The sequence below is a fragment of the Protopterus annectens genome, chromosome 2.part1 (assembly GCF_019279795.1).
Source record: "Protopterus annectens isolate FY-2018-M chromosome 2.part1, PAN1.0, whole genome shotgun sequence".
In the NCBI taxonomy this organism is placed as follows: Eukaryota; Metazoa; Chordata; order Ceratodontiformes; family Protopteridae; genus Protopterus; species Protopterus annectens.
In genome coordinates, this window is record NC_056729.1 from 691,748,727 (window position 1) to 691,772,026 (window position 23,300).

The window sequence follows — 23,300 nt, forward strand, 5'->3', positions numbered from 1 at the left end:
CAGACAGGGTAGCAGAAGTATATACCTTTTTACCCCACCTGTCTAAAGCACGAGAATCCTTCTCAGAGGGAATAGGATTTTTAGAAGAAGCAACCTTAGCAGCCTTAGAGCCCTGAGAAATAGTTTCAGGATCTGCAGAAGGGTTTTTAAATAAAAATAAATGAGAGTCAGGAATCCTATAAAATCTATCAGGCTTAGAAGGAGCAGGAGGCATGGAATCAGGATTCAAATTAGCCTCAGAAAAAGCATCATCTACAATGTTCTAAGACAGGAGGGATAGCTAAAGGCCTATGCTGAGGAAGAAGAAGAAATTCTCTAAGCCTCTTTTTGGAAGCAGAATATTCCTGTCCTTCCCAATGAAAATGTTCCCTCATCTCATGCAAGGTTTCCCCAAAAGAAAAATCCTCAGGCGGAGAGGCCGAGGGCAAAGAATCCTCAGCATCCGAATCCTCATAAGGGGGAAAGGAATAGTCCTGATCAGAGGAAGAAACAGAAGATACAGAGGCCTGGTCAGAGGAATCCAGAGTAACATCCTGTCGAGGCCTTTTCTCAGGAGGGGGGTGAGAACCCCTAATCATTGTAAGCAAATCTTCAGCCATCCTCAATAATTGTTTTTGTGTCTTGGGAGTGGATTCAGAAGCAGCTTGAGCTGAAACTTTAGACTTAGTAGGAGTCTTTGTCTTTGCCTTTGAAATAGTGATATGAGTAGGCCTGAAAACCCCCTCAGAAGCCGGTACCTGCACAGCGGTTCCGGTCCCATCTGAAGGAGCGACGTCCGAAGGTCCTGCAGCAGTTAAGATATTGGGCCTTGATGGCTCCCCATGGGAGTCCGTATCGGCCATCGGTTCAGAAGTGGCGGACGACAGGGGCTGCAAAAGCGCCTCACTGACGACAGCCGAACCGGACGCTGGCTCCAGCTGCAACGAGTCCTGCTTGGACCTCGGAGGCCTGTCTTTGTCTTTGCGCTTCTTTTGAACTCCGGTAGTGTCCGACGACATTCTGTAATTGAAGCGTCTGCCAAAATAATTTAAAGCCCAATCGTACCTGCGCTTGATAGTACGAGAGTTGAACCTGGCACAGAACCGACAACAAGAAACGTCGTGGTCAGGGCCTAAGCAAGGTAGACAGTAAGAGTGGAAATCTTTATGAGGTATTTGTTTCCCACACGCTATACAATTATTAACTTTTTCTGACATCAGAGGAACAAGAAAAAGATTCCCCAACGGGGTACTTAGCTTTGAGAAGAGAAGTAAGAACTTCGGACCGACAACAACCAAATACGCTGTTCGAAAATCGCCAACCAACATTTTGCGAGCTGCTTTCCACCGCACGGCAAGAAAGACTGGAGAAGATGGCGTCGGCTGAGGGCTATGTACCAAGGCGTACTGACGTCAGGATACTAGCTTATACAGCCGACGCCGGACCCAGACTTTGGGATTCTGGCTGACCTCGGGCTGCCTGCCGGCAGGAGCACCCTACAGTTATGACTGCAACAGTGAAACACGAAGAACATCACTAGCCTTCCTTTATATACCTTATTTTCATAGCTGGCTGAGATGCATATAAATTACAGTCTTCAAATGTGCTGTTTTGAGATGGTTCATAAGTGAATACTAATCTATCACTTTACAGACTATTACACGCCTAGTCAATAAAGAGAGGTCTGAATCAAACCCTTCACCTTATATCTGTGAGGTTAAGGCCTTAACCACTATGCCTACCCTCCCCCTAAAAGGATAGCTTTGGCTCGCAGGCCTCAGTCACAGACCTTTAGTCGGGAGATTATTCTTAAGTTTCTTTTTCAAAGGATGATAGAGCAAACCAAAAAGGGACAGATGAGATTTAGAAACTGCTGTACAGGAAAAACATATGCTTAACTTATCTTAAGCAAACAGGAATTAATTTTTGCTGGATACATATGTATATATAACACTGGAGGCAGATGCTTTAAAAATTCACACATTATTAGATACAAAAGAAGCATAAAATATTGTTTCACATCAACTAATGTTGCTGTTTACTTACCAGGCCCTGAAGGATACGGGTGGGTACCAGTTATCATATATTGTGGACTCTGAGCTAAAATAAAAAGTCAGCAGTTATTACACATGCTTAACACAGCAGGTAATAATACATTACGAATAGTATACATTAAAAAGACAAACTTTCAGGCTGTAAAGCCCTTTACTATGTGAATCACCATGGATCTATAGGAAAATAGCCTTCATTTTGTATTAAGTAGCACAGACAAAGAAAAAAATATAAACTGACAGCAGTTCTGCTTAAAGCAGAAATCAAAGACAAAATTTTGAAATAACTAATTATGCAAATTGGATTTATATTAAACCTGTTCTATAAAAACAGCCTGTAAATGTAAAATCAACATAGCCAATTAACACACTCATTTGTTAATCTTAGAACAGCTCAAAACTGTACCTAAAGCTCAACCTTATGAATTATGCTGCCATTAACAGTTACCTAGTACATCCATAAATACAGTCTATCTTCTGTTTCCCATCTATACTTACAACTACAGCTTTATCATTCACAAATACCAGTGTCCCTTCCAATTACCTCCACATACAAAGGAAAACATTTCACCCCTTCTCAGACTAAATATCTTTTGGCAAGATAAACCACACAGATGCATGGCAAGCATTCATGAATATTTTACCTGATTTACAAATATGAGCTCAGCTGTTCTCACTTAACCACTAACCAGTTAATGAAACAACCTTTAGTGAGAAGTTTTGCCAATACAATGAGTAAAGAAGGTGCAGGTATTCACTATCACATTCTCTGTTAAGAAAACCATGTAGGGAATGCACTACACTCTTCTACGCTGCAGGTCAACAAAGTTGTTATTATGGTCAAAAAATACAAATCCCCCTCACTGGGAAAATCTTATCTTGATTTTGTCCACAGTACTTGTGCCCCTGCCTTGCATTAGTACAAGTACCAAACCAAAGGGTAAAAAGGTCACAAAGACAAACCATTTAGCAAAAGTTACAATACTCAGCAGTACTAGAGCTTCCCTGTGTAAATACCTTAAACGTCCTGTACTGGAGACCCATGGGGTATATGCAAATGACCCCTTAAGGACATGACAGTGTTTCAAATGCATGGCTTCTGAATGCCAATAACTTTTTACTTCTACTTTAAGTCTTTACTGGTGCATTCAGGCCACTAAAGGCCAACCCAGACAAAGGAAGTGACTTTTGGGCTTACTCTTCTTGGAAGTTGGTTGGTTGCTAATGATCTCTTATGAGATCCACAGCCATTATTAACATTGTTAGATTGCAACTGCAGACCTTGTAATCTCTCCTATTTCTGGAAGAGAGCACTAGGTAACATTCCTTCCTGAGATGATTCAATAAAAGTATTCACGATTCCTTCACTTGTTTTTAGAGTTGCAAAGCTGGAAACCCCCTTCTTAATAAGGGAATCTGCCACTTTTTTTGTACTCAACCACAGGACAGGACACTTAAAATGTTCCATGTTTGAACAAATTATTTTATTCTATGGACTTCCAGGTGAAGCATTTTCTTTTCCAATGCATGACTGGTAGATTTAATTGCCTCAAGCAAAGAATAATTACTTATGACACAAATTATTCAAAGGGTGTCATGTCTCAGGTCATCAGTTGACAGTATAAATAACAGCATCGCTGAGTTGTTTGTTGAGTCATACTGACATGGCATGAGTTTCTCCATTAAGGGCATGACTTACCACTCTCAATTCTTTTTTGACTGCCAGCAAAGATGTTACATATTTTTTTCTTTCATTAGCATAATCAAATGCTCCCCCTTGACTGCCATCATCAGGTGGCTTTCCAAGTGAAACAGAATTGAAAGTAACTAGTTTCTGGAATTCATCCTTACCCAGAAGTTGAAATTTTAGAGCCACATTTGTACAAACTCTTTCCAGTCTTAACGTTTCACAAACAGACAGCACAGTGGCATGTTCTATGCTGGATGTCAAAATGGCATCAGAAATTAATCTACTCTGCCTGGCAATCCAGAGAAACACTAGGATAAAGACTTATGCCACTCTCTTGGTGTAGTAGTGGAGTTCAATCAAGAGCAGCAAAGTCAAATCCCACATAAAGAGAAGTAGTCGTGATCTTCAGTGTCAATCTAAAAGGTATATTTTAAGTACAGAATATACTGAAGTGCCACAGCTTTGGGAGTCATTACATATATGGTTATTCATATGGCAGATAAACACTCCACTTACATTGTTCACCTCTAGAAAAACACATTAGGGTTATCTAGGGTATTCTCACTCCTGACATAATGATGTGCTGTTATATCAGTATATCAATGCATCTCCCAGACCATAAAACATTGCTTAATCGTCCCAAACATGTCATCTTGGGGGGGGATAGACACACATCATAGCAGGGTTTCATAACTTGCATAAAAATCCCAATATAAATTTAATGCTAATGGAATTAACTTTTTATTCCTCAAATATTTTTTTTTATTTTCAATTAAAATAGCATTTACATAACATTTTTAAATATCATTCTAAACTATATACAATATTTACAATAGCCTGACTTTCAGTTATATACACTGTATGTTATTACATATAGAATTAACAGATCAGTTATTAGATACAATATTGATTACTGCAGAGTGTCCAACAAAGATATAACTTTCTTCCAAGGATTATGGCCTGGGATAGATTCGTAATTCTTTGATTTTTATTTCCATCAATGCAGTTGTCTTCAGTAAAGTGTAGAATTCTTCCAAGGTCGGGGGTGTATTTGAATGCCACCTTCTGGTTAGTATTGTCCATAACAAGTACATATTTGCCTTACTCAGGTAGGGACCTTCATTTACATTTAGTATAATCAATACTTTAGTTAAGGTAAAGGATTCATTAAATAAAGCTTGTAAAAAATGATCGATTCCATTCCAATATGATTTAATTGTATTACATTCATAAAAAATATGAATCCAGTCTGCTTTACTTTTTCACACCTCCACCAAAAAAACATTTGTAGTAGTACTGATCTTTTTAATTCTATTGGGTGTTAAAAATGCTCGTATTTCCAGTGAAATATTTTCTAGTACTGTGTGTTAGAGGTGTAATTAACTGATAGTAAGATGTTAGTTTTAATTTCTTCTGTTAACTGCAATGACTGACCTTTTAAGAACTGCCAGTATGATGGTTTGGGAATTGTTTTATATGCTATTAACTCTTTATATAGATTTGAAATGGAATTTTTCTTTTCACAACTATTACATATAAATTCATAAAGAAAATGTATTAGATTTGGAATATCTTTAAATGAGAAATTATTAATTAATCTGCATAAATATTGAGTGTACATTAGAATGCTTTGTAAGGTTAACCAGTCCTGTGTTGGAATACTGTAAGCAGTTTTTATCATATGTATATCTAAAACATTTAATTTATTTACATATTGAAACCAGCATAAGAATCCATTTTGTTCCCAGGAGGTTATTGTTTCCCTATATATTTTGTGAGGAAAGTTATTAGTGATGGTAAATGGGGTTAAAAGGTCCAACCAAAGTTTTAGATCTATGTTTGCATTGATAAGTTTCCTAAAGGAATTGATGTAATGATTAATCAGTGTTGTCTTAGAAGGTTTTGTTATATTATATTGTATACTTATGCATAGTATGTACCAGGATTTGTTTGATTTGTCTACTATTAAAACGTTTTTTAACAGATTAAATTCATTTGTTAATATAGCCGTTGTTAATTCTTTACAGTTGGCAAAATAATTTGTGTTTATCCAGTCTATTGTAGTTTTAAGCACAGATGCTTTTATATATGTTTCTATTTCTGGGAAGTTCAATCCTCCTTATTTCCAGGGTCTAATGTGATGAGTTAGAGCTACTCTATTCTTTTTGCGATACCATAAAAATTTTATTAAACACGAGTTTATTTCTTTAAGAATGCATCTTTCAGGAATTAACTGCACTGCTAATGCTACATAGAGTATTTTTGACAACGATACCATTTTTATTAATTGCAATCTGTCTTCAAAAGTTAATATAATTTTGTTCCACTTTTCTATATATATATATATGTATTGCTTTAATAATGTTTTTATAATTTATTAATATTGTTTTGTTTATATTTTTGCATAATACTATTCCTAAATAATTTAGTGTAAGTTCTTGTTTTCCTATGATGGATTTATCTGTAACTTGTAGTTCTTTTTTCTTATTTAAAAATAGAAATTTTGATCTATTAAAGTGTAGACCTGAAATCTTATAAAATTTCTCCATTACTTCTTCTAGCTCTCCTAATGACTCTCTTGGAGTTTGATAGGGTTAATAAAATATCATCAGCAAAAAGCATTATTTTAGGTATGTACTGGTCATAAGACTTCTATTCCTTTTATTCTTGGATTATTGTGTATTATTTTTGCAAGTATTTCTATAGCCAAAGCAAATAAAATAGGAGAAAGGGGGTATCCTTGTTTAGTAACTTTTGTTATATGGATAGATTCTGAGGTGAAAGAACCTAATTTGATGTAGGCTACGTTATTAATATATATACGTTTTTTACTAATAAGATGAAGGGAGGAGGAACTTCAAATAATGCTAAAGTTTTAAACAGATATTCCCAGCTGAGGGAATCAAATGCTTTTCTATGTCTAATCCGAAGTGTTTCTCTATCTTCTTTATTCACATAATATATAAGAGTAAATATCCTTTTAATATTATCATGTGTGTGCCTGTTGTATAAAAATCCAGATTGATCATTATTAATTGTCTTTGAAAGTGGGATTTTCATTCTGCTAGCTAGGATTAACATGAATATTTTGCAATCATTATTCAGTAATGATATAGGTCTGTATGAGGTGCAAAGGTCTGATCATTTATTATCTTTTAGAATTGGTGTTATGGGAGATTATTTCCATGAGGGTGGTATTTTTGCTTCTGACTGGACTTCTAGCAAAGTTTTATGAAAAAGGGAGATTACTGTTGAAGGGAAGAGTTTATAAATTTCCGTAATTATACCATCTATCCCTGGAGCTTTGTTAGATTTACTTTCTTTTATCTTATCAACAATTTCTTTGTAGGATATAGGTTTTTGTAGGTCTAGTTTTAAGTTTTCAGTAATTTTTTTATATTGATGAGGTTTTGTGTCTAAGTTTATTTGGTTGGTATCTAAATCTTCTTTTTTGAAGTGTTCCATATAATGGAACCAAAATGCTTCAAGGATGTCTCCTATATCTGATACTTTTTTTTCCTTTCTTTTCATGATATATACTACCAATGTCATTTGCTTTAGAATGTATTTTAATTCTTGTAGATAAGTTATGTAGATATCTGGGGGAGGTGGCTAATGAGTTTATTTTTAATTTTTCCAAGGCTAGACAAGTTTTGTGTGTTAGAATTTCATTATATTTTTAAGTTAATTTCTCTATTTCTTTTTTGACTTCTGGACAATTCTGATTTTTTTTTTAGATTTTGCTGTCAAGAGTGCGGTTTGCAAGTCTAATAGGTTCATTGGTAGGTACTAGGCTATCTGCCCAAAGGCATTTATAAGCCTAGCCAGAATGTGTTGGCTTTTGCCACCCCCTTAGATTATCTCCCTGTGCATCTGTCCAGCAGAGCCACTGAAGTGATTCAGTTTCCCACTCTCTAACTTTGTTTTTGTACCAGCTAAGGGTCTTACCAAATAAATATGCTTTTAATGAGTCCCAAACCATGACTCTACTGATTTCTGTTGTATTATTAATTTCAAGAAATAATTGTCATTCTGACAACATCCAGGGTCTGTATTCTTTAATTTTCGTGATATATGATGGAATTCTAGTTGAGAGGATTAAAGGTTTAAACTCTATTTGGAGCTTCATTATCAGAGAGTCATGATCTGAGATGGGGCATGGAACTATTGAGAAGTTGAGGATTTTTGTTTGTACATCTTGAACTACAAATAATTTGTCTGTTCTGGTTTGGGTTCCAAATCTATGGTCTTTATGGGAAAATAATAAGGATTTATCATCTTTTACTTTAGAAGTATCTATTAAATGAAATGAATCAATCCATCTTTTTAAGGATTTTGAAATAGTTGCTATGTGAAAAGACTTCTTGGTGGTTTCAGAAGCTTCTAAGGTACAATTAAAGTCTCCTCCCAGTATAAGATTTCCTTTATAATTGTTGGAAATAAAATCTAGGTTTTTTTTTTTAATCGTTCCTGCTTCAATTCCTGTGAACCAATATAAATTAGCTAAGGTCCATATTCTGTTATTAAATTTAATTATGACAAATGCTAGTAGACCTTCTTTGCCTTCATATTTATAAATAACTTTTGGAGTGATTATGTTTTTCTTCCAGAGAACTGATACTCATTTTGTCTTTGTTCTATAGGAGGACTGAGCTAAGACTGTATAGTCCTTAGGGTTCCAAATAAAGCTATCATTAGTCTTAAAATGTGTTTCTTGGAGAAATACTACTTGTGCCTTTTTTAGTTTTAAATATTTTAGTAAGTTTGATCTTTTATTTGCATTATTTAAGCCATTAGTATTTAATGATAAGAATGTTAAATCCATTTCAAGCTATTGTTGGAAGAAACGTTTTGCTTCTTTTTTTTATTTTGATTATAGTAGTTATACCATATTCTCTGATAACACTGAATGTTATTTTTATGTGTGTAAACTTGGGAGTGTAATTTAATGTTCTGTCTTCTTTAAATACAAGTAGGGTAAAATTCTGGTCAGGCTTTAAAAAAGTAGTTCTATAAAACATTAATTCTAAAATATCAAATACAAGTAAATATGAATTTCCTATTAAACATGGAATGAAAGTCATTCCAAATCCAATAGATAAAGATAGATCTATTGGATTACCACTCATAGCTTTAACCAACAATAGCAACTGAGCTCCATATGTTCAATTATTATATGGAGAATTTTCTTAAGAGATATGAAATTCTATATTATTCTGTTATTGTTCTATAGTATTTTATATATCAGGATGGAATGTTAGTAGTGTAAACAATTATTATGTTGACTTAGAAAATATCCAATATTTAGTTACCCTTAAGAGATCCCAAACATGTCAGATATGTCATTTTGGATAAATTAAATGCAACAGAGGAGCATACACTAAACAAGCCAACAACAAATAGATTATTACTAAAATCATTTGACTAAAAGGACTCTGCAGGAGACAATGAGTGATTACCAATGAAATATGAATTTACTGTAGGTGTACTGTCTTCCTTTACTTTCCCACTCTTCAGTTCACCAACTTCAACTTACATTTATGAAAAGACATGGCTTATCAGTGGTATCCTGACACTGAGTAGAGGCGCCCTACATTCTAGTGTGCAGTGCTTTTACATATTTATAGATTTACAAAGCAGTGTCTAAGAATGAACTATGATCACCCTGACAATTCCCATCATGCATAGGGCACCTTGTGCTTCCAGAATGGGTAATCACATCAGGTCTAGAATGAATGTGAAGGTACCTATACTGTAATCAAGACTTACCTTAGGTAAGTATTAATCAAATAGTATTTAGAGAGTTCTCAGGGCAGTTAGAATACTCTTAAGCCTCTCCTCCCCTGACCAAAAACAGAGATTTCCCTTCCCTTTCTTTCCCTTGTTTTAAATCAGTACTAATAAAAGAAATTCCACAAACATAGGTAAACAGAAATAACATTCAGTAGTCCGTCTTGTACATGACTCACAATTTATTAAACAAGTCAGTGACTAACATCACTTTAGTAAACATTATAATGACAAATTAGAAATAATTTCCTAGCTCTTTAAATTTTCTGATAAAGCAAAAAGTTAACAATAAGCTATTTTAACTAAAAGTATAAAGCATTTCAATTTTTCCTTGCATGTATACATTTCTACTTATATTGCAGTGTCAGCAGCTGTCTTTGAAATCTGTACAATACTTCAAATCATTCCTTTTTCAATTCAGGTTTTGTTTTGTCAAAACGGCAACAATATTTCAAGGGCACAATTAATATTTAGACTGATGTTTCAAACAAATAACTTGTCAGATGCCAATTGAGTTAATTTAGAATGTATGGTTAGTGCAAATATAGCATGTTGCAAAAATAATACGTATTTTTCGTGTGCTCTAGAGACTGTCATATGCAAGTGACATATATAATGTAGCATATATAGAGCAGATAGCTTATGGATTCATGTTGTTAAAGTAAGTTATGCTTATTAATCAGGCAGTTTCATTTAAATTCAATAGTAATTTGGGGACATTTCAGTTAAGTTTCCAGGAATGCGTAGTCCAATGTCAGTAACTGAGTCTGTTTTTCCTCATAAACACATGTCACAATTCATTAAACAAAGCAGAGTCTAACATCTGTTTAATAATCATTAGAAAGACAAAGAATAATAATTTCCTAGCTCTTCAAACTTTCTGATAGCTTACTGTCAACATTATGCGATATTTTAACTGGAAGACTAAAACATTTCAATACTTCCTTGTGAATATATATTTTTACTTTTACTGTAGTGTCAAGAACTGTCTTTGAAATCCTATGCATTACTTCTTTCAAGTCATTCATTTTACAGTTCAGATTATATTTTGTCAAAATGTCAATAGCATTTCAAGGGCACATTTAATATTTAAACTGATATTTTAAATGAATAGCTATCAGTTACCAAGTGAGTTTGTACAGAGTGTGAGGTAACTGCAAAGACAACATGTTGCAAAAAGTAATACATATCTTTTCATGTGCACTAGAGACTGACAATTTCAAGTAACATATACAATGTAACTTTTACAGTGCAGATAGCTTGTGAAATCAGCATGTTAAACTGAGTAATACTTTTTAATCAAGCAGATACATTTAAGTGTACATGTAGTTTGTTTACTTTTTCTTATTATTTTATTATGAGTGAGGCTAATGCGCAGCAGGTTCACAGTGTGTCCTGTGAAGAAACTGCAGCTGTTACTGTTTGCTATTGCAAATAGAATGAAAAGAAAACACTTCTTTTGACCAACAGCATTTTTTTTTTTCCTTTTTATATTTGTGAATATGCAGTTAAAATAATAATGAGAAGAGAGAGAAGTGAGAGAAAGAAAAGAAAATTATGTTGATTTACAGTATAAATATTTTATGTGATATATAACCCTCCTTCCGTGAAAGGAAAGTACCCTGTTTTACATACTTGAGGTAATGTGAAACCTCTCATGTGCCATCTATTTTCAAAAAATATAGATAAAGACTCCAGTAGTTAGTTACCTTTGTTTTCAAATTCCAAGCAGTAAAATTGGACCTTTAAAGTAATGTTAAAACAATTCATAACATAGTAGATGCTTTGAGAGATTTGGCTGCAACAGTATCAGTATTTTGCTTCTTTTTGACATCTGTTCAGACATTTTTCATTTATTTACTTGAGAGAAGGTGACATCCAATCCATATCTAAAGTAATCACATTATTAGTTTTAATAAATGAAGAGGCTTCCTCCAAGTCAATAAAAGTCCTCATCTCGTTGGCATACAGTATTCTTATCTTAGGTGGATATGCAAGTTGTGCCTTGATGTTATTTTGTTTAAGAAATGTTATTATTGGCCACACGTTTTCCTTTGTTCCATTATTCTAGATAAATAGTAGTTATCAAATCTTATCAGGATCTGTTTATATTTTAGAGGTGTCTTCCTCCAAGCAGATCTTAAAATCAGTTCCTTGTCCAAGTATGAAAGAAATTTGATAATTATTGACCTAGGAAGAGAATTGTGAGTTAGTGGCAGGCTTACCCAAGAGCTCTGTGTGCCCTCTCAATGCCAAAGGAAAGTCCTTCTTTTAAATTTAAAAGTCAGGGATCTAGCTTGATAAAAAGGAAATATCTTCACCTTCTGTGTTTTCAGGTAATCCGAAAATCCTGATGTTATTTCTCCTCTCCCTATTTTACAAGTCATCTACTTTATTAACCAACCAAGTGTTTTGTTTAAGAAGCAGTTCTTTCTGTGTTTCTTCTTCCTTAAGTCTGCTTTCTAAGTCATTTAGAGAAACCTCTATTCCTGTTATCCTTGTCTGGTGGTGGTGTAGCATTTCCTTGAGGGTGTCAGCCTATTTTTGACTGCTTGTTTTAAGATTTTCTAGGTTCTCTCTAGAATCATCCATCTTCAAAGACAACGCCTGCAGGTTAGATTTCACCTGTTATAGTTCTTTAAGGTAGCATCCTGGTGAGAATTCCTTGAGTTGCTCATTTTAACAAGTGAATATCTCTCCAAACTTTTTGACAGGAAATTATTTGTAAAACTTCACCAAAGTTACTAATTATGTAAATTAGACCTTTATCTATAAGATTTTATACTTTGGAGAAAAAAAAAGAATATTTTTTCCTGTCTTATTTAACTAGTTATATGGAGCTCTAAAATACTGCTGCTTTCAGTTAGCCATTCAGGCTCCGCCCCCGGAATTAACTTTGTGTGTGTTCCAAAGGAGATAGAATCTGATGCATGCTAGTGAGTCTTTTTGAAGTTTTTTTAAACAAAGAAGTTCTTCATATTTTCTCACCAAAATACATGCTTTGGGTGCTGGAGTTTCTTTGAGGGTACATTCCCACTCTAATAGAAGTGCATTTTTTTGGGCAACGTTATCAGCTTCTTCAAAAACATCATTATCGTTTCAGCTTCATCTTGTTTTGCTGATTCATGAGAAATGTCCCTAGCCTGGAATACTTTATACTTCCCACAAGTCAGGGTCTGTATATGATCGGTTTCTATTCACTGTGAATTTCTTCTACACATGACATGGCAAATGACCCTTCAATGCCTACAATATCAGCTATATGTTAAAATGTCAAATTACATCCATACTCGTTTCTTATTGTAGCTTTACCTTTATGTTGAACTGACTTTTCATCAGTCCACAAATTTTATGATCTGGCCTTTTTGGAGGCAGAGTTTACTACCTCATTGTGGCTGATTCACAGCCGAGTGCGCCTCTAGGTGTTTCTGCAGTTACCTCCTACTGTGCCTCTAAGGCTCAAATATTACTTGTTCATGTTTGTAGCAGTAATTCCAAAACTGTGCTACATAAGTTATCAGAATATTTTATCTTGAAGCATACATGATGGCAAACACTTGACCATAACGGTAGTTTTCTACCACCCAGATATGGAAAGGGAATTTATATTTGAATTAACAGCTAATTGCAATACTACACATTTAGTCTATTTGAGTTATTTTGTGAAATGCTTTGCTTTTTATGTGGGTATGACCACACACAGACTATGGGATCGAGTTAGGGATCATCTGTATGACATTTCTAGGAGGGTAACTATGAATGCACTATCCAAACACATTATGGAGGTGGGTGAGGAACAACTAAGTTTATGGTAATTGAGGTCGTCACACTAGGGGTACATGGAGGAGCGATTAAGAACAGAGTTGAGGGAAGAGAACTGGAATGGATTATAAGACTACGCTCCAACTATGGCAGGGGTTTGAATGAGAAAGTGCCCATCCACCCAAAGTTGCTGGATAGACCCCTACCTAGATAAGTTATTATTCTCACAATGGATTTTTATTATGGTTATGAAAGTTTTATGGTGTACATGAAAGTTTGAGTCTAGTGCACAGTTGAATCACAATGACTCAGATGCTATGACTTTAAGAAGTTGCTTTTAATTGAATGTCTTTTACTATTGGCTATGTATGTATTTAAAAATGATGATGCATTTCTGTTTGAATTGTCTGATGAAGCAGCTTTGCTGCGAAAGCGCTCACTTATTCTTGTATAAAAGTTATATGATTTTATTTGCCGTGGTTTGGTGTCTCATTTGGTTTCTGCTATATTTTACATTTTTATTGGATCACCGATTTACCTCCACTACCTTCTGGATTTGGACATTATATATATATATATATATAAATTCTCAGTGCAGCTCCCCCACCCCAAAGATTCCTTTACCAGTGCATGAAATGGTAGTAGTTAAGAGGGAGCATGCATGTGTACCTGTTTCACTATCCTTACTGATTGCTAGTCGGGGGGGGGGGGTTGTGTAAAATCTTACCATAACCACAGATGCCCTTTCTCTTCCATGTTGCAGTATTCTTTCCTACCTTCCTTCCATTCCAGTTTCTCACTACCCTACACTAAAGAACCTGTGGACTCGTCCACCTCATTCTCATCTCCCCTCGGATATATAATATCTATACTTTACAAGTGCTTAGAAGAGAAAGTCTTACACTGTTAAAAACTATTCCCTGCCTGTAGCTTCTCTCCAACTTCAGGTCACGGATTGTTTTTTTTTTTTTTTTCTGGACAGTCCCACCCTAACCAACCACAATCAGGCCCATTTGAAACTCCTCCCACCTATAAAAAAATCCTAAACTCTCCTTAAACTCTGCAACCCCTCCTACAATGCTCTTCTCATCAACTCTAACATCCACTCCAATAACTCTATTTATCCCTCTTTCCTGTCTGTGCTATCTCACACAACTTCCCAACCCCTTCCTCACCTCACTCACACACTCCACTGCACCATACAACCATGCTCACTCGCCCTCTTACTCTATCTCACATGAACTTTATAACTACAACAATATTTATTTATACAAACCTAATGTACTTCTCTCCCCTTCCCCCCTACACCCTCCTCTGAAGTGTCACTCCAAAAGATCAATACTCCCATATCAACTTTGCCTCCTATCCACCTCTGTTTACTTCTCCACCACACCCCTATCTCACAGGCCGGTGATGTGCACCCCAACCCCGGACCAACATCCAGCATTAATGCAGCTAAACCATCCTCTCAACCCAAAAAAACCTAAGTCCCTGCGCATCACTACACTCAATGCACAAAGTATTAGAAACAAAATCCCTAGCCTGCATGCATGGCTCTCCCACAACCACCCTGACATAACCACCATAGCTGAAACTTGTCTCAAACCCTATATAAAAGATCATGAAATCCTACCACCAGGTTACCAAATGATTCGCAGCGATCATCCCCACAAAAAAGGAGGTGGAGTAGCTATAATCTACCCCACCTCCTATACCATAGCCCCCTACACCAATTCAATTCCAACCTTTGCCAATGCTGAATTAACAATAGGACTACTAAAAATTAACAAGGACAAATCCATATGTATCGCTGCCTTCTATATCTCCCCCCCCCGGTGATCACATCAAAACGTTTGAGAACATACTATCCTGGTTCTCCTCCTACATAAATAATGAAACCTATATCCTTGGTGACACAAACATCAATTGGTCCTCCTTCAACTCAGATGCCCCTTCCCATACTATCAACCTGTACAACTTCTCCCAACTAATTCACTCACCTACCAGACCAAATAAAGATGGTACCTCAGGTACCATCATTGACTGGATCCTTACAACACAGCCAAGTCTCATCAACAAATCCGGTATATTACTAGATCCTCTCAGTGACCACTTACCTGCCTTCACTGACCAACTCCCCTACAAAAACAACACTACATTCAAACTCGCAACCTGTCTTCTTTCAATCCCCAAACCTTCTCAGAAGGCCTTAAGTGCATCGACTGGATCCCTCAAACAACTCTCCCTCTAGATGACGCTGTCTCTCATTTCAACCACTCATTCCTTACCCTCCTTAACCAGCAAGCCCCCCCTAAGAACCAAATGCATCAAATCCAATCCTTGCCCATGGTTACCCCAAAAAAACAAACTCACCATACAACAAAGGGAAACAAAATGGAGGCAGTATCAAAAAAAAATAAAAACCCAAGCTCCCTCCCAGAATTTAAGCAACTCTGGAACTCCACCAAAAAGCTAATTATCAAAGACAGCAAAGCTCACTATTCCAAACTTCAGTCTCTGCACTCAACAAACCACAAAAAATTCTGGGACTCCCATCTCATCTATATTAAATCCTGGTAATAAAGAAAACCCCTGTGCCAATCCCACCTTCTCTGACCTCGACACTGGCTCTCAATTAAATTCCTTCTTCATAGACTGTATAGCCAAACTATTCAACTCCTTCCGACCCCCCACCCTCCTCCCCTAACCACAACGCCTCACTCCAAAACCCCCTCTCCACTCAGTTAAACTCCTCCTCACCCTTCTTTATTAAGCCCATTCCCACAAGCAGGATAAAAAGACTCTTCCTCAAACTCAAACCCTGCCACAATGTACCTGACAATCTTCCTCCTACATTCCTCAAACTATCTGCAGACAGCATTTCCTTCCCAGTCTCTATACTTATAAATAGATCCATACAAGAATCATACGCCCCTTCCATTTGGCGCCATGCCTACATCACCCCCTCCACAAAGGTGGTAAAAATACTGACACCACCAACTTCAGGCCCATCACCATCCTATCCCCTCTGTCTAAAATTCTTGAGAAAACCATCCAAGCTCAACTAATGATGCACCTAACCCAAAACAATCTCCTCTGCCCTACTTCCCTTTCTAGAAACCATCAACCAAGAACATGACTCAGGTAAATTTGTATCTACATTATTCCTTGAATTGTCAAAAGCCTTTGATACCATCTCCTACACCCTCCTCATATCACAACTCTCTATTCTACACCTCTCTACCTCCTCTCTAGATTGGTTTTCCAGCTACCTATCCAACCGCCAACAAGCAGTCCAATGGAAAACCTACACCTCCTCCTACCTTCCTACAACCACAGGTGTCCCCCAAGGATCTGGTTCTTAGCCCGCTACATTTTAACCTATTTATTAACAACTTTCTCCACTCTGTCCCAGACTTATCTGTCATCCAGTATGCAAATGACTCGCCCATCTGCTCAAAAACGCAATTGGCCTTCTCCAAAACAGAAATCTGGATGCAGTCCAACTACCTAGCCCTGAATGCAAATAAAACTAAACTAAATCTTCTGCCCCAGCAAAAACTCAACTATCGATAAAACCTCATTTATCATACAAAGCCAGAATAACACTCACCTTGATATAGTCCCCCACCACTAAACTTCTCGGTATCATCATAGATGAAGAACTAAAATTTGACACACACATCCATTCTGCAATCAAAAAAAAAAAAAAAAAAATCAGCAAAAGTTAAGTCTTCTCTACAGACACATCCACTTCCTCCGCCCCTCTACCCGTCAAACCCTGGCATCTACTTTCTTGCTCCCTAATGTATGGTGTACCCCTCTTCACAAACATACATAACAGCTTACGAAACAAACTTGAATCCTGCTACCACAAAATCTGCAAATTTGCAACCAATTCTAAATATTCTTCCACCACTGCCCCTTCCTCCTCATCCTCAATTGGCTTGAACTTCCCAACTACCTACAACTCCCCACTGCCCCCAAACTTATCTACAAACCTGCAAACTGCCCTTTTCTGGCTACATCCTTAAAACCCTATATACCCAACCACCAACTCAGATCTACAAACCAAAATCTCCTTCAAATCCATAAACCATCTCATCCTCCAAGCCAGCTACTTCTCTCCTACTCCATAGACACAAAATGGAATCCACCCCCTTCGCAGCCTTCCCCAGCATGACAATTTCAAAACCCAGCTACTATCATCTATCATCCGAATGGATATGCCCATGCCACACTCCAACTTAATCCCCTCTCCACCCTCTCTCTTTCTGAACTCCTCCTTAAGATTCTCTCTGCTGCCTTGGACTGTGCATCTTCCATGGTATTCTCCATAACCCCTTCTGTTACTCTCTCCATGCATTACAGACCATTTAAACTTAAAGAAATAATAGCTATATCTCAACTTGCATAGAATTCTCCAGCCACGAATTACCCTCTGTATCTGATCACTTCTACCTACCATTATAAGCTAGTTACTATATATTTTAAATGTTTTACTCACTTGAACTTTTAACATACTGTATTACACGCTCTGAAATGTCTAACTTGTTCTGCACAGTTACTTGTTGTGGCCCTAGTAACTTGCAATATGTAAATGAAATGTATAAATTTTTGCCCTTTCTTTGTAACCTGCAAGTTGTAAATTCAAATGTAACTGTAATTTGTTTTGGAGCTTTTCTCCCAGGGTCTCCACTGAAAACGGGCTCTTCTGGCCCAGTGGACTTCCCTGGTCATCAAACTTAAATAAAATAAAATGTCCTTCTATTCCCATGTTGCAGTATTCTGCATATTGGTGAGAGCCAAAGCTCACCGAGATTGGGGTGGTGGTCTAGAGGCAGACTCCAGGAATCCATGAAGGATAGCCCTGGCGAACCCTGCCCTGGATCTAGAGATGTGGTCAAGTTTGTAGTGTTTGGTGAAGGTGTGGACCGAAGACCAAGTAGCAGCCTCCAGGATAGGAGAAGTAACCAGGCCCTTGATGAAGGGACCTGAAGAGGCCATGGCTCTTGTGGAATGAGCTTTAACTGTACCCTGCAGAGACTTACCATGGAATTGGTAGCAGAAGGTGGTGGCCTTGGAGAGGAAGGATATGAAATGTTGGTCAGCCTAGACTTGGTGTTGTGCAGGTAGAATCTGATTTTTCTGTGTACATCCAGGAAATGCAGCACTCTCTCACTGTCTCCATGTGGTTTGGGAAAAAAAGACAGGCAAGTGTATGGCCTGACTGAGGAACAGGTCACGGACTACCTTGGGCATGAAGGACAGGTCTGTCCTGAGGGTAACCCTGTCCTTGTGGAAAATGAGGCAGGGAGGAGTTCAAACACTCTTCTGGCTGAGGTTAGAGCCACTAACAGAACAGTTTTCTAGAGGTTAGAGCCACTAACAGAACAGTTTTCTAAGTACAACGCTTTAGGGAAGCTTTATCTGCTGGCTCAAAGGGCGGGAGCATAAGCTTCTCAAGCACTTAGTTAAGGTCGGAAGATGGAGGGGAGAGGGTTTCCAGGGGGGGGGGTCTGAGGTGAAGTACCACTTTAAGGAAGAGTTTGGAAGGAAGTCTGGATGCTAATGGGGGATCAGGCATGCAGAAATAGCAAACAGATGGGCTTTGAAGGATGAATAAGCCAACCCAGTCTGTAGTAGCTCACACAAACAGGACAGCACTACAGGGGTTTGTTAAGAAGCGGGCCCAACTGTCTTTTATGACACCAAATAGTGAATCTTTTCCACTTTGAAAGATAAGATTTTCTTGTATTTGGTTTCCTGGCCTCCTGCAGGACACTGAGCACATCCTCATTATAAAAGGTGTCTGAAGGGAGGATCAGAATCATATCAGCCACAGGGTTAGCTGCCACTGTGGATGAATTAGTGACCCCCTGGTGCTGTGTGAGAAGGTCCATTCTGGGGGGTAACTTGTGGTAATGGCCCTGGGCCTGTAGGGAGTCACCAACAAGATTTTTGGATTGGCCTGCTGTATTTTCAGCAGGACCTTCTGAATGAGTGGGAAGTGGGGGTGGGGGGGTGCATATAGATATTTTCCATTCCAGGAAATTGAGAAGGTATCTCTTGCCAGTGCCTGTGGTTCTGGTGTCCTGGTGCAGAAGCCAGGAAGTTGCCTGTTGATGATGGAAGCAAACGGGTATATTTGAGATATACCCCACCTCTGTTCCAGATCCAGGAAGACATCTGTGTGAAGCATCCATATGTGGTTGTTTGTGCTGGTTATGTTCAAATCTGCCTGTGAATTGTGGACAGAGAGAATGTAGGTTGCCTGCAGGGTTATTCCCTGTGAGGTGGCCAATTCCCAAACCAAAAGGGCTAGTCTGCAGAGTAAGTAGGACTTGGTCCCTCCCAGTTTGTTGATATACCTCAGTACAGTGGTGTCTGTGTATATCAGAAGTGGTCCCTGTTGTAGAAAAGGGAAAAATGCCTGGAGGGCTAGAAGGATTGCTCTCATCTCTTTGGAACTGATGTGTTCTGATTTGAGGTGATTTGGTCACACGCCCTGCACCTTTCGGTGGCCAAGGGTGGCCCCCCCACCCCAGGTCTGAGGCGTCTGTGTGCATGACCTGAGTGGGTTGGAGAGGAAGGCCTGGGTTGTGATTCACCTGATCCAACCACCATAGTATTTCCTTTTAGGCAGGGTAGTAGGGGCACAATGTGCTCCAGAGGATGGTTGTGTTGCTTCCAGATTGACCGAAGGTACCATTGTAGCTTTCTCATGTGCAGTCTTGCTAAAGGAAGCATGGGTATGGTAGCTGCCATGTAGCCCAGAAGTTTGAGGTACTGCCTTGCAGCAAAGTACAGTTTTGTACCTACCATAAATGTAGATGTTAGAGTGTTCACCCTGCTGCAGTCATCACACTTGGGTTATCCTGCCATCAGGCGGTCCCGCAGTCGGCCCGAATTCCAACGTCTTGGTCCGGCATCAGTTGCTGTCGCTTCTTCCCTGACGTCAGTGCGCCAGGGGTATATAAGAGGCATCCAACGACATTTTCTTCAGTTTTTCTTGCCCCAGATGTCAGGTGCCCCCAAAGGGTAGGCAAAATATATATATATATATATATATATATATATATATATATATATATATATATATATATATATACATATGTATATATATATCAAAAGTTTCCTAACTCCAATAGCCAGAACCAAAATTGCACACTCCCATTAATTTCAACACTGCTATATGCCTGTCCCATATACACTAACCTCAAAAAAAATAATCTTGTCAAACTAGCACATGCCTACAATAGCATCGCCAGATTTGCCACTGGCAATCCCTTTAGAACTCACCACTGTTTAAATCTAATGCAGCTAGGCTGGATTGAACTTGAAAACCATCTGAATATCTCCCAACTAACCATTGCCCATAAGATATTTTATCAACCTAATAGCACTCCTGTACTATCCAATCTCATAATCCCCTATATAAATCTAAACTCCCTACGCTCTTCTAGTAAACTTCTAGCTAACATAACCAAGACTAACAACACAGCTGGTGATTCCCTGTTTTCTAATGTAGTGGGAAAAAGCTGGAACCTACTCCCCAACGATCTTACATCACTTACTTCCTTGCCTCTCTTTAAACAAAACCTCAAAAAACACCTTAAAACACACTGGTTATGCCCCTGCAGTAACCCTGACTAACCTTCTGCTTTTTCTACCTTATAACCCTACTTTTACTAACTTATAACCCTGACTAACTATCTAGTTTTGCTAATTTTTATTTGCACCTCTTTCTATATATTGCAAACACTTTGCATACTTTTTGAAGCAGAAATGAACTGGTGAACACAATGGAACAGACTGGACTTTATACTGTTGTTGATCACAAAACACTCTTTTGTTCAGACCCTTTTCTCACTTTTTTGTGTAATTAATTTAGCACATAATATTTGTAACTTTTATATTAATGTACATGTCATCTTTTATCTCCATTTTTTATTTACTTCTTCTAGTATCTTTACTTAACTACTTTCATTTACTATGTATCAACCATGATTTGCATCACGTGTATTTTTATTTCAAATTTTATAATTAATTTGTCTACTATTGGAGCTTTTCTCCCTGGGCCTCTACTGAAAATGGAAATATATCCAGTTAGACTAGCCCGGTCAACAAATGTAAAATATATATATATATATATATATATATATATATATATATATATATATATATATATATATATATATATATATACACACACACACACACATATACATATGGCTATATAAAAATAAAACAAAACCCTTAGGTACAAGCAAATACACCACAGAGGTAGTATAGGATAAAGTGGTAGAGATAAGTTCAGCTAGTTCAGAGGTGATGGAGGGAGAGTAACCTGGACTGCAGCAGGGTGAACACTCGAACATCTACATTTATGGTAGGTACAAAACTGTACTATGTTCATCGTGTTACCCTGCTGCAGTCATCACACTTGGGTTGAAGCCCAAAGCTAAGGAGGGGAGGTGGAGTCAAACAGGGTTAGAAGAAGCTAGTAGGCCCTGCAAAACTGCAGTGGCAAAACCAGCTCTAGTCTTAGAGTAAAGAGGTAAGTGATAGTGTTTGGTGAAGGTGTGCACTGAACTCTAAGTAGCAGCTTCCAGAATATCCTTGGTTGGCACTCCCCTGAAAAAGGCTGCTGATGTAGCTGTAGCCCTGGTAGAGTGGGACCTAATTTTAGCAGGTACTGGTTTCCCATGATGTGTGTAGCAGAAATGTATGCAATGTCCTATCCATTTAGAAATGGTCTGTTTTGAGATAGCTATTCCTTGTGATCCTGTAGCATAGGCTACAAAGAGCTGGTCAGTTTTTCTGAAAGCCTTAGTTTTATCCAAATAGTAATGTAATTGCCTGTAAATGTCCAAAGAGTGCAGGAGTCTTTCTCCTTTGTTCTGGGGATTTGGGAAGAAGGTGGGCAAATGAATGGTTTAGTTTAGGGCCACACTGGATACCACCTTTGGCATAAAGGAAGGATTAGTTCGTAGAGAAACTCTGTCTTGATGGAAAATGAGGAAAGGTTCCACTGCCATTAGTGCCTGTAGCTCTGAGACTCTTCTAGCTGAGGTTACTGCTAGTAGTAGGGCAGTTTTCCATGAAAGAAAATTTAAATCAGTTGAGAAAGCTGGTTCAAAGGGCGGCAGTGTAAGTTTTTCCAGGACAAAGTTGAGATCCCAAGTAGATGTTGGAGCTCTCCTTGGCGGTCTTACGTTCTTAGCCCCTCTGAGGTACTGTCTTAGGAGTGGATGTGAAAATAAAGGAGGATCCGTGTTGTAATGGGCTACAAAATGAGAGGCGTGGTTTTAATAGATGAAAAGGAAAGACCTTTTGTGTAACATCTCAGTTAAATATTGTAGAATCTGATGAGTGTTCTGCCCAGGATTTAGGCCTTGCCTTTGGTTCCAGGCTAAAAATCTTTTCATTTGTCTGAATAGGTTTTCCTGGTGCTGGGCTGATGCATCTGTTGTCATACTTTGCCTGGCTGTGGGTAAGGTGAAAGGCTGACCCTTGTTGAGGTGACATGCCTGTGCCCACCATAGAGACTCATGTTGAAGGCAGGGAATGAGTGGAATCATTGTTTCCAAGTTGTGGCTGTGCTGAGTCCATACACTTTTCAGGTACCATTGTAATTTCCTCATATGCAGTTTTGCAAATGGTATTAGTAGTATGCAAGATGCCATGAATCCCAAGGCCTGCAGAATTTTTCTTGCAGGGAGTTGGGTCTTTGTTGCCATTATTTTGAAATATTGAAACAGCTGTCGTAGTTTGTCTGGCGTGAGATAAGCCATCTGGGCCGTTGTATTCAAGCTAGCACCCAGGAATATTATGTTTTGTGAGGGCACTAGTTTTGATTTATTTTCGTTTACTGTGTACCCTAGGCAACTTAGAAGGTGTTTGACAAATGCCAGATGCTGTAAAAGAATGTCCTTGCTTTCTGCTTGAATAAGACAGTCATCCAGGTATGGGTATATTTGAATTCCTCTTTGTCTGCAGTATGCAATTACTGGTGCCAGGCATTT

General features: G+C 37.9%; 1 protein-coding gene across 1 annotated transcript in view; it reads right to left on the reverse strand.

Moving 5' to 3' along the window:
• LOC122794901 (pleiotropic regulator 1-like) overlaps positions 1 to 23,300 on the reverse strand; it is a 319,076-nt gene that overhangs the window by 117,422 nt on the left and 178,354 nt on the right. The window contains exon 4 of the mRNA XM_044063497.1: positions 2,026 to 2,079. Coding sequence (XP_043919432.1) covers positions 2,026 to 2,079 — 54 coding nt within the window. The remainder of the gene's footprint in view (positions 1 to 2,025; positions 2,080 to 23,300) is intronic.